Genomic DNA, 18,168 nt, shown 5'->3' on the forward strand with positions numbered 1-18,168 from the left:
ACTTGAAACATGTAATAAAACAACAGTAACTCTTAATGTTATAAAAAAGGTAAAAATCACCATTGTAGGGAACAGTGGGCAATGATGATGGAGTGTACTGATTTAACTAGAGAGGTTAAAAAGATGGGAATAATAGGAGGTAAGGAGGTGGGGAGTGAAGACACTGAGTTTCACATTCTCTTCCAAAGCCTTCAGACTCTTGTTACCTCTGGAGCTCACGAGGTGTATCAGGGCCTGTGCTTGCTAAGGATAAGAGGGAAGCCAAACTGATGACTGCTCACCTCAGCCCCGTTTCAGCCAGAACAGTTCTGCTTTTCTTTTGTTTTTATATTTGAAATATTGGGATTATATTGGGGGAAAAGTGGTCTGTTGCTTTAAAGGTTTGGAAACCAACTTCCATGGAATAAACCAGTTACAAGTTCATTCGTGCCCCCTAGTGCCTGAACTGTTATGTTTTAGCAGTTGTGGTAGGCAGAATAATGACCCCTCAAATGCATCAGGTCTCTGGAACCTAGAAGGCTTCTCATAAGAAAAAGAGGTCTTTATAGATATGACTAAATTAAGGATATTGTGATGGGGTAGTTATCTTGGAGTACTTGGGTGGGCCATTATGCAATCATTGATACAAGTGGGGTATGAGAAGATTTGTAAGACAAAAGAGGAGAAAGCAGTGCAACCAAGAGGCAGAGGCTGGAGTGATGTGGCTACAAGCCAAGGAATGCCAGCAGCCATCAGAAGCTAGAATAGGTGAGGATCAGATTCTCCCCAAGGGCCTCTGGAGGTGCCCTGCTGACACTTTGATTTTGTACCATTGACTCTGATTTCAGATATCTGGCCCCCAGAACTGGAGGAGAATAAATATAGTTAAACGGTATTCCTTGCTATCAGAATCCCTTTTAATTAGTATTACCTTTTCCATAGACTCTTAACTCAGTGCCTTGACTATTCTGTTTCATTACCTATTGCTTCATAACAAGCACCCCAACTCACAATTCTGTGGGTTGACTGTGTATATCTGGGTGGTTCTTCATCATGTGGTATCATCTGGGATCACTCAGGTAGCTACATTTATTTATCTGATACATTAGCTGGGGTTGGAATGACCAAGATGGTCTCACACTCACATGTCTGGAACGTTTACTGGGGGTCAGAAATGACTGGGAGCTGTGGAACCCATCTTTAGCAGCATTGTCACATCTTCAAGACAGTGAGTATAGAGCTACCGTGCCTCTTGAAGCCTAAGGCTGAATCGGCACAAAATCACTTCTATGGCCTTTTAAGTTGGTCAAAGAAGTCACAAGGCTAGATTAGAGTTAAGGGGACAGGAAATGGGGCCTACCTACTGAGGCATGTACTGTACACATAGGGAGGGTAGTAGGAATCGTGGCTGTCTTTGGAAACAGTCCACCACAAACTGCTTAGATTGATTATTAATTCAAAAGTGATCATTGAATTAACTGTTGGAGATAAACTGATTCTGAGAATTTATAAATGATTGGATTTTCTAAGAAAAGAATTATGGTATAAAAATATCCATAGAAGCTGCCTGAGCGGGACCTTGAGCACATAAGGAATTCAAGAGATGTTTACTGAAACTGGCTCTGTGACAAGTAGTAATGTATTATTTCCAGGCCCATCCCCGTGCCAGTGATTTTACAAGCGGGATGGCAGTGCACTTCCGGAGCCAAGACCTTTCACCTTCCTCTCTGGATATAGTATAGTGATGGCTAATTGAGTGATTTGGGAGATTCTCCACCTGTAAAGTAGTTCCTAAGAGAGGGATTAGAAAAGCATTCAACAAGTTTGAGAATTTCCTGGCTATTTACAGAGGATAGGAAGGGAAATGGGACTGCAGGAGACCTGGTCAGAGTCGGTGCACATAGAGCAGAGGCTCTGAGGAGGATGCCTTTCCTTTCACTTCCTACATGGTTTGCTGATGTTCGGTTACAGGACTTCCTGGTGAGACCATTGCAATGATTACAGGTGCGAGTTGAGTTTGAGATTCTGACTCTGGGACCTCTGGCGTCTTTCGTCCTATCACTGATTGCTTTTTACTCTAGGGATGCTGGTGTCAGCCCCAGTCAGAGTTGAGGGAGAGGATTCTAGGAACAGGGACAGAGATGAACCTCCTGGTGGAATTCACAACCCAGATTTCTTTGTTTTTAGTTCTTTTCTATTTTATTAATTTGCATTTGATCACCCTTTGAAGTGTGTGTGTGTGTGTGTGTGTGTGTGTGTGTGTGTTATATCTTCTTTGTAAGTTTGTTTCCATTTGGGGGTACTGTTTTTCTTAAGATGAGCTTGCTGTTTTTATCAGCAATCACTGTGGCAAGGAGACATTGGCTTTTAGCTGACTTCTCTCCCCTGGGGTGGTTTGATTGGCCAGAATCTGGGGAGTAGCTAGGTCCTCATAGTTTATTGGGTTCCTATTGGAATCCTGTCTGAAAACCCCCAGGCCATTACCTTAAGCATTTATTTTCATCTAATGACCAGGTTTATGGTATTTGCTCCATGATCTGTAAATAAATTCTTTTTTTAATTTTTATATAAAAACAGGCACAAGCTATGCAGCTCCTCACTATCTACTCTGCAGCTCCTCACTGTCTACTCTGCAGCTCCATACTCCTAAATGTTTTTGCTTGCCTTTGCTCACTTTCTCTTTTTATAGCTTTGTGCATTATTCTGTTGATACCCATTACTGAGATGGTTGAGAATAATAGGGGATGTGTATGTAGGAATTGGGGATAGAGATACCTCATTCATTCATTCATTCATTCAATCATTCATTTTTAGTGAGAGAGAGAGACAGACAGGAAGGGAGAGAGATGAGAAGCATCAACTTGTAATTGCAGCACTTTAATTGTTCATTGATTGCTTCTTATATGTGCCTTGACAGGGAGGGGGGGAGGGTCTGCAGCCGAGCCAGTGACCCCTTGCTCAAGCCAGTGACATTGGACTCAAGCCAACAACTTTGGGCTTCAAGCCAGAGACCGCTAAGTTCAAGCCTGTGACCTTGGGATCATGTTAATGATCCTGCACGCAAGCTGATGACCCTGTGCTCAAGCCGATGAGCCTGTGCTCAAGCCAGTGACCTCGGGGTTTCGAACCTGGGTCTTCAGTGTCCCAGGCTGATGTTCTATCTACTGTGCCAATACCTGTCAGACTTATTTTTTATTTTTAACACGTTACACCAAATCCTTCTTCTTGTTGCTAGTTTTCATCAGGACACTTCTGTCTGTTCATCTCAGAAAAAAGTGCTTCTGGTGTTTCCATTTTTTATATTTATGGCAGATCTGAGGACAGGGTCTCTCTAAGAGAAGCAGAAGCTTGATTCACGTGAAGGTTTTTCTAAGCTGAGTTAGATTCAGATGTGTTAGGTGGCAGGCTGGATTCAGATACTATCAAAATGGTGAAAGCTCAGTAGCACTCAAAGCTAGGCTCTCGGCATTACCAAGACTAGACATGAAATGTGCAGGCAAAGGGACAGTCTGAGCGTGGCTGGAGTGGAGACTGCCGTCCACACATGGCTTAGCCACAATGGAGGCCAGACGTTCTGGGTCGGGTCCCAGATATATGTTCAGACAGGAGCGCAGAGAGAGTATGCCACACTGACTGCATTAAAATGGGTGCAGGTGGATACGGAACATTATTCTTGGTATATTAAGTATAAAAAGCAAATTGAAGAATAATATATAATAAGGAGAAAGGTGTAAATAGACATCAAAACAGACTGCCAGCTCTTTTGAGATGGTGTATGTGTGGTGGTTTTTACACTTTTTTGCCGTTTTTTTTTATTATCAAATTTTTCCTTGACAAGTATGTATATATATATTAAAACAAAATGTTGCCAGGCAGGCATTTTCATTCATTCAGTAAACCTCTCATGCCTGCTTGCTTCGTTCAGGGGAAGTCTACCACTGAGCAGGTCAGGCAGAAGAGTGCTCAATGGAGTTCACAGCCATTCTGTGCTCCTGGGACTTTATTACTGGTGCTTGACAAGTTAGTGTTTCTCAAGGAGCTTCTGTGTTCCCCCCAAGAGTCTCTCATCAGTTATGCCTGCATAATCTTACCTGATGGGACAGAGAATAACTCAGCTTTCATGTAGTCTGACAGTCCCAGGTTAAAGCTGCTCGACTCTCACCCTCTATTTTGGCTTGTTTGTTTTTACCTGGCTGTCTGCTTTATCCCATTCACAGTTTTTGGTGGTCTCCTTTTGTCTTCCTAGCAGCTTGAACTTAGAAGAGGTTCAGTTTTTCCTTTTGGCTACCCCTTCTCTTGTTTTCATAAAGTTGCTGGGCCAGTTTTTAGCCACATAGATAAACAGGTTTGAAATACCTGTCACTAGAGAATTTACCCCCAGGGCTTGCTATATTTGTGGAGGTAACTTATCGCCTTGTTTGCTTATTTGGGTGAGCTAGAATTGAACTATTTGCAAACCAGTGAAACAAGCTTTCTATGTTAGTATTTAAGAAAATTTCAAGCCCTGGCAGGATATTCAATTTATTAACTCAGATGTGATTCTGAATGTCCTTAGATATAGCAAATGAGGCACTTTAAGAAATTATGGCTTTGTTACCATTTTAAGTCATAATTCCTTTTCTTTTTGACTGTGTCAAAGATTCTGTCCTTTTGTTTGCTTCATTCAATCTGCAGCTATTTATTAGGCATCACCTGTGAACTGACATCCTACTTAGTACCAGAGATAATGTGGAAAATTAAGATAGATATAGTCTCTACCTGTGCAGAATGTATAATCTGGTGGGAGAAATAAGAATGTAAATAGGAAATTCCATGTATAGCTTCAAGTACTATAATGGGGTGATTATAGGTTATCACCAATGACAGGTACCAAACCCATATTTGTGACATCAGGGAAGATATCCCTGAAGAAGTTGGCCAAAACCCAAAATTGAAGGATTCTTTGGAGTTAGTCTAGGATAAGGAAGGAAAGTTTTTCATAGCAGAAAGTACAAGCAATGTTTGCCAGGATCTGGGGACTAGAAAAGTATTGAATATTGATAGATCTTCTCCCACCCAGCTCTACTCCCACAAAAATAAAAATAAAAATTCTACATGGCTAGGTTGTAAAGGTGAGGCAAAAAAAAAAAAAAAAAAAAAAGGCTGGACCGCGTGAGTCAACTTAAGCAGAACTCGTGAGTCAACTTAAGCAGAACTCCGTAAATCAGGCTAAGGAGTTTAGATTTTATTCAAGAAGCAGTAGGGAGCCATAAATCTCATGATATCACATGGTTAGATTTGTATTTCAGAAAGATTTCTTGTCACCAGAGAGCAGAGAGGTGGGAAGATGTGGGCAAAGAGATCAGGTGAGAGGCTGACACAGTATCTAGGCAAGTTGTGATAGCAGTTAGCCTTGGGTGGCAGCAGCGGGGAGAGAGAGAGAGGAGGGGATTCAGCAGGTACTCCAGAGGCAGAAGCAGCAAGATTTGCCTGTTGACTGTATGCGTGGGGCGTTTCAGACTTGGGAAGTTGGGGGGTAGTTTGGTGTCAGTTGAGTGCGTACCAATCATTGAGAGAAGAAAAAAGGCATAAGGCGTAGGTTTGATGTTAATTGTATTTGTGGTCTACCGGAAAGTTCTGTCCGTTTTTGGAATAAAACAAAATACAAATTTTTCTTACCGTCAATAAACTTTATTAAATAATATAATTGCCATTATTATTAATGATTTCTTGCCAGCGTGAGGGCAATTTGTATATCTCATTTTTGAAAAATGTTTTATCTTTTGATGCAAAAAATTGAACCAGTGCTTGTTTGATATTTTCTTCATTTTTGAATTTTTTGCCCTTCAAAAAAATTTTGTAAGGACAAAAACAAGTGATAGTCGGAGGGTGCTAAGTCCGGGGAATATGGCGGATATGACAGAATTTCCCAGCCTAGTTCTGCAATTTTTTGACGAGTCCTCAAAGCAGCATATGGCCTGGCATTATCATGATGCAGTATGATGTTCTTCCTATTGAACATCGCCGGCCTCTTTTCTTGGACTGCTGTCTTTAAATTATCCAGTTGCTGACAGTACTTCTCCGAATTGAGTTTTCGTTCGGTTTTAAAAGCTCATAATGTATTGGTCCTCGAATGTCCCACCATATACACAATATTCTCTTATTCAGAGTCAAATTTGGTTTAGAGGTGGAAGGGCTAGGTTTTCCGGGTTTACAATATGCCCTTTTCCTTATGATGTTTTCGTAGGTAATCCACTTTTCATCTCCAGTTATCATCCAGTTCAAGAAGGGCTCGATTTTGTTCCGAGCAAGCAGAGATGTGCATATGATGACTTGATCATCCAAATTCTTTTGACTTAATTCATGTGGCACCCATCTTGAATATTTCCACACCAGTCCTATCTTCCGAATATGGTCCGAAATGGTTTGCTGAGCTGAATTAAGCCTTTCTGCAATCTCCGATGTTGTCAGAAAAGGATCTTGCTCCAACATGGTCTTAGCAACATTGTCATCAATCAAAGATGGTCGCCCAGAATGTGGCTTATCAGAAAGGTCAAAATCACCTGTTTCGAATTTTTCGAACCATCTTCTGCATGTCCTATCAGAAACTGTACCTTCACCAAACACTTTCAATAAATTTCTACATGCTTCTGTAGCATTTCTTCCTTGTTGAAATTTGTAAAAATTATAGTGGCGTAAATGAACTTTATCAGTAGCCATGGGTATACTATCACTTCACACATAAGACTAACATGAATCAACTTTGTTTTAGTTAATTTGCTACGTCAGTATGTATACATTAAGTGATAAAAATAAAGAAGCACACATGCGCCAAATAAACATGTGCTTACGTGTCGAAACTTGTGATAGAAACGGACAGAACTTTCCAGTAGACCTGATATATATATCCCCCCCCCTTTTCTGGCTAATATTTTTTTTTATTTATTCATTGCCAAAATATTTACCAGTCAGCTAACATTTACATAATACTGTGCTGTGTACCAAGAGAGATGCAAAGAAGTATAGGTACGGCCCCTTCCCTAAAGATATTTATGCTCAGTTAGAAGGGACACATTTAGTAAATGTCCATCGGCTCATTATGTGTCTACTCTCTAGGCTATCTGCTCTTGTCAACGTCTCTCTTCTGTTCAGAAACTTTTGATGCCTGTAAAACAGGTGAATCTGCTTAGCTGGTATTTAAATTTCTAAATGATTATATGCTATCCTCTCTTTTCTACCTTCTCTTTCATGAAGTTCTCTTTTCATCCAGCCAACTTATCTGCCCACTTGGTTCCTATACCTACCCACCTCCTTCATGCTGTCTTCTCTCCTTTTAATCCCCTCTTACCAGTTTTTCAAGACTCATCTTGGTTTCCATGTTTCACACAAAACTTTCCCTAACCTCTTCAGCCCCCAGTGATATCTTTTCTAAGTCTGTACTCTTATTGTAAGCATTTTTCATTTGACCCTTACACTGGTTTGCTTTACATTATTAAAGCAATTCATTAAAATGAATATGGAGCTATAAAAGATCCCTTAATTTTTGTGAGCAGTACAGTTATATTCAATGTATATGCCTTGTCTTCCTAACTAGATTTTAAGTTGTAAGAGCAGTGACTATCACATATTGTTAGTATCTCCCATAGAACCTAGCACAGTACTCAGCATAAAGTATATAGGTATGTAAAAATACATATTTGCTACTTTCTTGAGAAAAATAAGATTACACTACAGTTTTTATTAAGTAGCAAGTGAGAGATAAAACTTAAATGTTCCAAAGTTCAGAGGAAGGAGATTCAAATATGGACTAAATGGTTCTGTGATCTTAGCCTTTTAAAGTAAGGCCAGATTACAAACTAAAACCTATGAATGCCTCCATATAGAGGAACTATTGTAAGTGGTGATTTTTCACTCGTTTAACCATAAAATGTAGTCATTTGTTAACCGAGGGCTGGAGTTAATATATTAACAGTCTTAAGTTCTGGATTTAACATGCTGTAGACTTTTTGCTGTAGTTGAGAATCAGGTGTGAGTGAAGTTTGAATAATCCCTTTAGATAATTCTGACATCCTCCTATGCTTTGCCTCTTGAGGCTCTGTTTTTATAGTACACAGGAATTGTTAATGCTCAGGCGACACTCCATAAATATTTAGCCAAGTCTTTAGTAGCCCTTGGCTGATGCAGAGTTGAGATGGTGCTGCCTGGCAAATACATGGAGTCAAACTTCCTATGTGTTTGCAGTAAATTTCAACCTTGGCCTTTTAGGTGAGCTGAAGCCAAAGTTGGGTCAACATTTTCTTAACAATATTGTGGAGCCTGACAATGCTAGATTAGAAAGGTACTTCCTGTGTGTTCAGAGTACCTGAACACATATAAATTAAAATATATATATTTTTTAATTTAGTGAAAGGAGGAGAGGCAGACAGACAGACTTCTTTCTGTATGCTCCCCGACCAGGATCCACCCAGCCCCCTACGGGACAATGCCTTAGAAAATAATTTTAGTTTTACTAAAACCCTGAAAGATGCACAATTGATGCTTCAAAGTCTTACATTATAAATCAGGGACACAATAATTTTAACAAAATGTTTTTTAAAAGATGTGACCAAAACCCACCAAGCTATTAAATACAAAACAATTAGTTAAAATGTTCAGCAACTGTTTAAGTAATGTACCTTCTTTGTATAGCTTCTAAGATAGACTAGTTGGTGAGTGTTTGCAAAGGTAACTGAATAAGGCAATCTGTTGTTTGGGACTGTCAGCTTTAATTCATTTAAAACAGGATTTTAATTTCAGAACGGTAGCTCCATAGCCCTATTCTCTGGCACTATTGTGGTCAGCAAAGCCAGTTATTTATCAAGACAATTTCTAGATCATGGTAATGTAATCTTATGATCTATTTAAGTGAGAATACTTGTCTTTCTGATTCTACCTGGACCTATCAGGACACAAAGGAATGACAAACTACCGTGGAAATTAATAACTGATTCGTCAAGAAGACATGTCTACCAGGCTTTGTTGTGTAGATGTAAAGATTCTGTAGGGGGGAATACATTCAGGAATCCCAGTACTGAACTCACAGTTTTACCTTTAAGTGACTTTACGAAAATGAAAACAGATATTCTTAAACAGTTTTGCTTGGAGGTGGTAAAGAATACAACCATAGCCTGTAGTTGAATTGTTTTGCCTTCTCCCTGTGAAAAACACTGACCCTGCAAAACCCAAGTTTACAATTTATTGATAGGGAGATTTACATATGTCCTAATTTGTAACAGCAAGAGATGGGTAACAACCAAGAAGCCTGTCATTAGGGATTAAATCAATTATATTCAACCATACAGTGGATTACTCTGCAGCCATTAGATGGAAAGAAATAGATTAGTATGCCTAATAATGAATGACTTTGCAGATATAATTTAGATTAAAAATAATAAATGTGCACAACAGTATATATAATATGCATATTTGTGAGGGTGGAGGAAGCCATACTTAAAAGTATGGACTTATATGCACTGAATTTTTTTTAAAAAGAAAGCTAAGATACTTTTGCATAGTTATCTATGAAAAGGAGGAGCACTGGGTGAGAGAGAGGGGTCTAATATTTATTTCAACATTTGCATTTATAATCTCCATAAATTTACCTAATAAGTAAAAAAGAGGAAATGAGCACATTTTATATAAAATATTCAATAAATGTTCAATTGATCTATAATTTGGACTGGAGTAAGGACTTTTTAAAAAAATTGATTTTACTGACAATGAAATAGAGACAAAAGAAAATTTATAAGGTTTGTGTAAGATTTAAAGAGTAACTGTGTAACAGACATTTCTGGATCTACCACCTAGCTTAAGAAATGGAACATTACTTTTGAAGCCCTTTATATGTTCTGCCCTAATCCTATTTTCTTTCTGTTCCCTCGGAGAGAAGTATTACTTTGGTCAATTTTGTTTTTATTCATTCCTTTTTTAATCACTTAAATTTGTTTCCCTTAGCAATATTTGATTTCATGGTGCTTTGTTGTAAGCTTTGCATAGGATTGCATTGCATGTATTCTTCTCTAATTCTTATAACTTGCTTTTTTCACTTAACATTATGTTCCTGAGATTCATCTGTGTTGTTTCATGTGTCTCTAGTTCATTCAGATCTACTACTATACATTATTTGTTGTGTGAGTATACCACAGTTTATTCACTCTGCTGTTGATGGACATATGACTGCTATGCATATGCTTACACAAGCCTTCTGGTGCCCATGTCCAAGAGTTTATGAGACCATTTACCTAGAAATAGCATTTGAGTCACTGGATTAAAACATCTGTGGCTTTCAAGAAAATGTCAAGTAATTTTTTTAAATTGCTGTAGTAATTTTCATACCTATCAATGATGTCTGAGAATTCCAATACTTGGTACTGTCATTTTTTTTAATCTTTGCCAATTTGGAAAATATAAATGGTCTTTTGGTGTAGTTGAACATCTTTTCTTATGTCTGTTGGCCACTAATGTTTATCTTCCTTGAACTGTATTTTGGTAAGTTTTATTCATTTATATATTGATTTGTTTATCTTGTACTTATTCACTGGAGTTTATTATATATTCTGAATACTAATTATGTAATTCTCAGATGCAATACAAAATTTCTCCCCATTTGTGGCTTGTCAAGTAAAAAACTTATTTTTATAAAGATTTATTTATTTTAGAGGAGAGAGAGAAGGGGGGAGGATCAGAAAGCATCAACTCCCATATGTGCCCTAACCAGGAAAGCCCAGGGTTTTAAACTGGTGACCTGAGCGTTCTAGGTCGGTGCTTTATCCATAGCGCCACCACAGGTCAGGACCTTATTTTTAATTTTTAAAATTATTTTTAGTATGAAAAAAATTTTAACTTTTAATAGTAAAGAGACTAGTGTAACTAAGTCCTGTATACCCAACACGTATTTTGCCTATCTTATTTATCTTTTTCTTGCCGTTCTAAAAAAATAGTCTCACACATCATGTTATTTTTACTGTACATTCTTTAGTATCCATTACTAATTGCTGAGAGAGTTAAAAAGAAATACCAACCACTATACTATTGTTACATTTAAGAAAGTTAATAATTCCTTAATATTCAAAATTTTCTAATTGTCTTATAAATTGTATTGTTTTTTTTAGTCTCATGAGTCTTTTAAGTCTCTTTTATTTCAGAGTATTTTATACTCCTCAAAGAATACTTTGTGCATATATATTATTTTATATTTTCCTTTGTGCTTTTTTTGGTGTACAAAACTTTAAAAATATATTAACTAAATATAAAAATATATAGTCAATTACATTAATTTTTCTTACTAGTTGTTGCTTTTTGGATCTTGTTCAATAAATTTTTTTCTTTATTGTCTTTTAAAGAGTTTAGCGGTTTTAATTTTTACTTCTAAGTCTTGAAGTCACTGGAATTTAGTTTTGTTTATAGTGGGAGGTTGGGATTCAATTATGTTGTCCATGTGGATAATCAGTTATCATAGCACATAAACGATTTTCACAGTTCTATTATCAGCATACCAGCTCTTTCATAAATTAAGTTTTCATATATATATGTGTATATGTGTTGCTCTCTATTTTATTTCATTGGCCTATTTGTCACCACAGTGTTCTAATTACTGAAGTTTTGTAATATTTTTAGCTACCTGATTGTAGGAGTCCTACAACTTTGTTTTTCTTTAAGATTATCTTTATTATTCTTTTCGGCACCTTAGTTGTTCATTGGTTGCTTTCTCATATGTGCCTTGACCGGGGGGCCACAGCAGACTGAGTGACCCCCTTGCTCAAGCCAGCAACCTTGGGCTCAAGCTGGTGAGCCTTGCTCAAACCAGATGAGCCTGCGCTCAAGCCAGCGACCTCAGGGTTTTGAACCTGGGTTCTCCTTGTCCCAGTCTCCCAGTCTGACACTCTATCCACTGTGCCACTGCCTGGTCAGGCTATCTTTGCTATTCTTGCTTGGTCCTTTGCACATCTATGTATTTTAGAATCTGATTGTCTGGTTACACACACACACACACACACACACACACACACATACACACAGAGTTACTATTTTTATTGGAATTGCGTTGAATTTGGTGAGGATTTCATCTTTATAGTATAATTTCTTCTATTTACAACTGATGTCTTCTCTTATGGCATTTCCCTATTAAAAACATGATACACCAATGTAGAAATGTAGAAAATAATAACATTGACCTCTTTCTCACATCATATTTCAGATGGATCCTAGACCTCAACATAAAAGCTGCAACTTTTAGACTTGTAGATAAAAACAGATTATCTTTGAAATGTTCAGATAGGCAAAGATTTCTTTGGCTATAGAAATCATGAATCATAAAATAAGTTGATCCAATTATTGAACTTCATCAAAATTTTGAAAGTTTTGTCTAGCAAAATATGTTAAGAAAATAAATTGGCAAACCACAAACTAGGAGAAAAATATGCAGTGCATATATGGCAAAAGAAACAAGCAACTTAATTTAAAAGTGGGCAAATCTTGAATACTTGCAAAAGGCCGTACCAATGATTAAAACAGATGAAATATGTTTAACATCATTAATCATCAAGGAAATGAAAATCAAGATCACAGGGAGATAATCTTGCATACCCACTAGGATGGCTGAAATGGAAAAAAGAAAGACAATAGCAAATATTAGGGAAAATAATATAGGGCCAGTAGAACTTTTCTTATTATTGGGAGTATAACATGCTATAGGAATTATTTTGGAAAACTGCCAGTTTCCTAAAATATTAAATATACTGCAGTTTTATTCTCAGATATTTATCTAAGAGAAATGAAAACATATGTCCACAAAAAACCTATAGAGGAGTTTTCATAACAACGTTATTCATGATAGCCAAAAAGTGGGAACAATCCACATTTGTCAAGAGGATAATCGATATACAAACTTGTATACTCAGACAATAGAATACTACTTAGCAAGCACAGAATCAAGCTAATGAGACATTGAATGACACAGATGTATCTCATAAACTTTATGCCAAGTGAAAAAAGCCAGATACAAGAAATTATGTAATCTATTATTACATTTATATGAAATTTTAGAATAGACAAAGCCAAATTGTGGTGGTAGAAATCAAATCATGGTTACTTTGAGGATTGGAAGTTGATTGGGAAGGGGCACAGGGAACTTTCTGAGATGGTGGAAAATTTCAGAGTCTTCATAGAGGTATGAATTACATTATTGTATGCATCTATGAAAACTGAATGGAACATTTGAGATTTGAGCATTTCACTATGTGTAAAATATACTGCAGTTTTTAAAAAATATGATATTTTATGTCTCCATTAATAGGAGCATACATAATAGAGTTGATAAGAGGAATCAGGTTAGGGAATATTTATGCTATATCTTTGGAGTAGTTCTTTAATTGTTACAGAGACAGAGTATTTAACTAAATGCTGTATTTAGTTTGAGCGCTTTCAGTCAGTTGTAGAGTCTAAGGAACTATTTTTCAGGATCTTGTTGGAGTTTAAATGTAGTGTTTAGAAAGTTGGAAAAGGTGATCCTCACAATTATTAGGTGGGATTGGATCCCCAGAACCTCACCCACCAAGTTTGTACTTCTGATAACCGTACTCCAGACCAGTAGGTCCCAACGAGGGACTTCTTTCCCTCAGGTACATCTGGCAATGTCCAGAGATATTTTTTATTGTCTTGACTGGGGCAGTGTTGTACTACTGGCATCTAATGGGTGGTGGGAGGCTGCTAAACATGCTGCTCTGCACAGGACAGCGCCCTGCAACATTGGTGCCGACTTGAAAGGAACCTTGTTCTAGACCCTTTCTTATTTTGTATTTTTATTTTTTTGTGAGAGATAGAGAGATGGAAGGGACAGATAGGGACAGACAGACAGGAAGGGAGAGAGATGAGAAGCATCAGTTCTTCGTTGTGGCTCCTTAGTTGTTCATTGATTGCTTTCTCACATGTGCCTTGACCAGGGGGCTACAGCAGAGCCAATGACCCCTTGCTCAAGCCAGCGACCTTGGGCTCAAGCTGGTGAGTCTGCGCTCAAGCCGGCAACCTTGGGGTCTCGAACCTGCGTCCTCTGCGTCCCCCTCTGACGCTCTGTCCACTGTGTCACCGCCTGGTCAGGCTAAACCCTCCCTTATTAATGAAGTTGAGCAGTCTCAGTCAACCAGGTATTGACTACATTCATAGTCCAAATTTATTGTTGGTAACTTGGTATTTTTACCAATTATGTATTTTTTCCTGACAGAATTTAGTGTCAAATATTTGTAAGTTTACATAATCTTACATTTTGAGATAAAATTCCATGTATTATATTAAGAGCACTTCCTAAATCGAAATTAAATGTGTTGTTTCTACTAATTATTAAATTCTTCAGATGTAGATTTTGTTCTTAATGTTATTTCATTAGATATCTAAATATAGTATGGTAATTACCAGAGGGAAGTAGGGGAGAGGCAGGTAGAAGAGGGTGAAGGGGGATAAATGGTGATGGAAGGAGACTTGACTGGGGGTGAACACACAATACACTATACAGATGATGTATTATAGAACTGTACACTTGAAACCTTATAATTAACCAGTGTAACACCAGTAAATTCAATAAAATCATATACAAAATAAATATCTAAATAAATGACATCAGTAATCTCTCTTTAAAAAAATAATATAAAGAGGCTTTACTATTAGATCAGAGGAAATAAATAATAGTAATGTCTCTCTTTTTTTTCCTCTTTCCACAGAATGACAGGGAGTGAGTTTTTCTCTCGTTTCCCAGAACTCTATCCATTTCTTCTCAAACAGTTAGAAGCTGTAGCCAATACTGTGGACAGGTAAGAAGAGAATGGGGTGGGGCAAAGTGACATCATGTTATGAATTACTTTATTGAGATTTTTCCTTCAGGCAGCAGTTTTTAATCAACTCCTTCCTTGGATGGATTTTTTTAAGTGCTTCTTTATTACATCATGTTGCCTGAGTCTCTTTAGTAGATTTGTACATGAAAAGGTGTATAAAATCCTGTTTTTATATTATATTTTTTAAATCCTGTTTTATATTAAGTTTTATCAAATTTATTCCTCTCTTCAGTGTTATATAGGAGCTATCTCCTTAGCAGTGCATGTTGATTTCTTCTGTTAGAATTATTTTCTTCCTAGTATATTTAAAAATGTATGTGTTTACATATTGAGTTGACTTTAATGCACATTAGTCTTTTTATTGCTGGCCTGTTACAGCTGACTAGTGTGACACTACAGCAGTTAAGTAACTAGTCAGAAATGGTTCTCGTCTACCTGAGCAAAGCTGGCCAGTGACCCTGTAAGCACAAAGCCATGAAGAGGGTTTCCCAGTCTAAATAGGGTAGACAGAAAAGTTCACCATTGTCCTTTTAATCCCGTTCTGTAGCTGCTGGTGGAATTTTTGGTATGGTCACCTTAGGATATGCACTTTTTTATTCTTCTAGCACTTGGTATGAATTTATACTATTATAGTTGGCTGAATGGGAAAATAAAATAACATCAATGAATTTTACTTCTGTTTATGATGCATTTGCTTATTAGTAACTTGTGCAGACAAGCTTTTCTGGCCCTAGTAAGTGACTGCTCATGCTTTTACGGTACATTTGGATGTTGAAAGTTGCACATTTCATTCTCTGGAATGCGTACCTTTCCTGTAGGAATAGCTCAATAGCTCAAATAAAAACAGTAAACCCAAATTATTCAATGATTCCTTTTGAGAAGGGAGTTGTGATCAAAAAGCCCAATCCACGGCTCGGTCTGTAGTTCTTCTTCACTTACATACACATTAGGAATATGTGAAATGAATGGAGAAAAAAGGAAAACTCCCTTAACCATATGTAGAGAGTCTCACTTTATATACCTAATTATTTAAAGAGAAAAATGGTTGAAGATAGTGCTTCACCTCTTAGATGTTAATTAAATCTTTGTGTCAATGATTTTTTTTTTCAGTGACATAGGAGAACTAAACCGCCATCCAAGCATGTTTCTCTTGCTTTTGGTGCTGGGACGACTCTACCCTTCCCCGATGGATGGCACCTTTTCCGCCCTCAGCATGGCGCCTTTTATTCCCTTCATCATGAGGTAGTGTATACTTCACAGAATCATGGGCGTGGCCATGAGGGCTTTTAACTTGTTCTTAGTCTAGAAAGTATCAATTTTTTTTTAACTTTGGAAAAGGCCTAGTGAAGGAAGGGGACAAGGGTATTGCCATTGCCCCCAACTGGTCTCCAGTATTTCAGAGGAAGATGCTTATCCTGTAGGAGTAGGGCTCCTATCTACGTTTAACATTTCCCTGGAGTCCTGCCTACCAATGGGTGTGTGGTGTTGATAGGAGATGCCCCCTTTTGAAAAGCAGAGCCTGGCTGTTGCATTATCCCTGTTTTTTTTTGTTTTGTTTTGTTTTTATAGTTGTTTTTTGTATTTTTCTGAAGTGAGAAGCGGGGATGCAGAGACATAGACTCCCTCATGTGCCTCACCAGGATCCACCCAGAGGGTGATGCTCTGCCCATCTGGGCCGTTGTTCCTTTGCATCTGGAGCCATTCTAGCACCAGAGGCAGAGGCCATGGAGCCATCCTCAGCGCCTGGGCCAACTTTGCTCCAATGGAGCCTTGGCTGCAGGAGGGGAAGAGAGAGACAGAGAAGAAGGAGAGGGGGAAGGGTGGAGAAGCAGATGGGTGCTTCTCCTGTGTACCCTGGTTGGGAATCGAACCCAGGACTTCCACATGCCTGGCCAACACTCTACCGCTGAGCTAACCAGCCAGGGCCGCATTATCCTTGTTTTGAGCCTAAGCAGCACTGAGCAGGCTTGGTCCTGACATAGATCCCCTGTCCAGGGCTTCAAGAGCACCCCTGGCTCTTCACCGTGGGGTATTTCCTGGTGGGTGTGAGGAGCAGCATCTGGATGGCAATGCCGTGTAGCATGACCTCACTACCCAGCCATCTTCTCTTTCATGCTTGGAGCGCCTGAGAAAGAGCCACATATACAGTTTATGCCTTGAGTCTAACGACAGCAGGCTTTTCTGCTTCTAGAGCCCATTACCACTTCCTCTGTTACATTTTTTGAGGCATCTGCCAACCTGTGATCACCTTTTTCATTTTGGATCAAAGCCTTTAGTAACTAGGCCTCCAAAAAGTACTGAAATTTTCTTAGGAGATATTTCAGAACCTGTCGTCATAGTCGGCTTATACCTCTCTGTCTACCACTTGACAAAATAGCACCCTCACTTTTATGTTATCTTCAGAAAACTGAAATGGACTAAGAGCAGAAGGATATAATACACCAAATTCTAGAGAGTGTGTTTATTTGTGCGGTGTCCTGGGTTCCACTTCCTGGTTTCACAGAGCTGACTGATGCATTTCAATGTGAGAAACCATTAAACACAAGATTGTGACATGTGGTTGCTTAGCCGTTTGTTTTCGCCAAGCCCCGCTGTGGTTGTGTTATCTATGATCACAGAGATGACTCACTCAGATTGGTTTTTGTTTCCTGAGACACAAAGTTACCATTCTCCCTATCCAGCATTTGGTGATTCATTTTAGGAATTTGGGTTGTAATTTTACTTTCAGGAGCATTTAAAATTTGTACTTTCACGTGTGACTGGAAAGAACTAAAAAGTGTTTCAGAAAGCTGAGGGGCGGGGGAGAGGTACATGCACAGAGTCAGTGTGGGCTTTAGAACGTTGCCATTCTGTGTTGAGAACATTCACTGGTGTCAACTTATTACTAACAATCTGTTACGTGTTGCATCCTAGAAACCAGAAATTACTACATTGAAAGTATCCTTCCTAACCGTTACTTATTAATTTGCAATATAGTTAGAATGCTCATATTACTGATTATATTCAGAGTATTTTACGTATAGCAAAGATTGCATTAATACAGGCGATTTAAGTATTGCCTTAAAGCCTGTGTACTTAATGAATTGGTTTTTAAACTCAAAAGGCACAAAGTAAGACGCATACTTAGTAGTTGCTTTCTACCTGAATAAACATTCACAGAGCACCACCACTAGCAGAAGGTGCCACAGTACATTTCCCTAGAATATCAGTACGCTCTCATTTATTGAATAGTCATGTGTATTATAGAATAGTGTTTCTCAAACTTACAGATGTAAACATCTGACTTGTGGATCTGTAAATTCTGGTTCACTAAGTTTAGGGTGGGCCCTGAGAGTCTGCCTTTCAAACC

At 38.2% G+C, this 18,168-nt stretch overlaps 1 protein-coding gene across 2 annotated transcripts in view; it reads left to right on the forward strand.

The window, feature by feature from the left end:
* Positions 1 to 18,168, forward strand: part of THADA (THADA armadillo repeat containing) — a 355,537-nt gene that overhangs the window by 153,466 nt on the left and 183,903 nt on the right. For both annotated transcript variants that reach the window (XM_066378390.1, XM_066378391.1), the window contains exons 27-28: positions 14,709 to 14,798; positions 15,930 to 16,061. In XM_066378390.1, the coding sequence (XP_066234487.1) occupies positions 14,709 to 14,798; positions 15,930 to 16,061 (222 nt within the window). The remainder of the gene's footprint in view (positions 1 to 14,708; positions 14,799 to 15,929; positions 16,062 to 18,168) is intronic.

The sequence above is a fragment of the Saccopteryx leptura genome, chromosome 3, assembly GCF_036850995.1.
Source record: "Saccopteryx leptura isolate mSacLep1 chromosome 3, mSacLep1_pri_phased_curated, whole genome shotgun sequence".
NCBI lineage: Eukaryota > Metazoa > Chordata > Mammalia > Chiroptera > Emballonuridae > Saccopteryx > Saccopteryx leptura.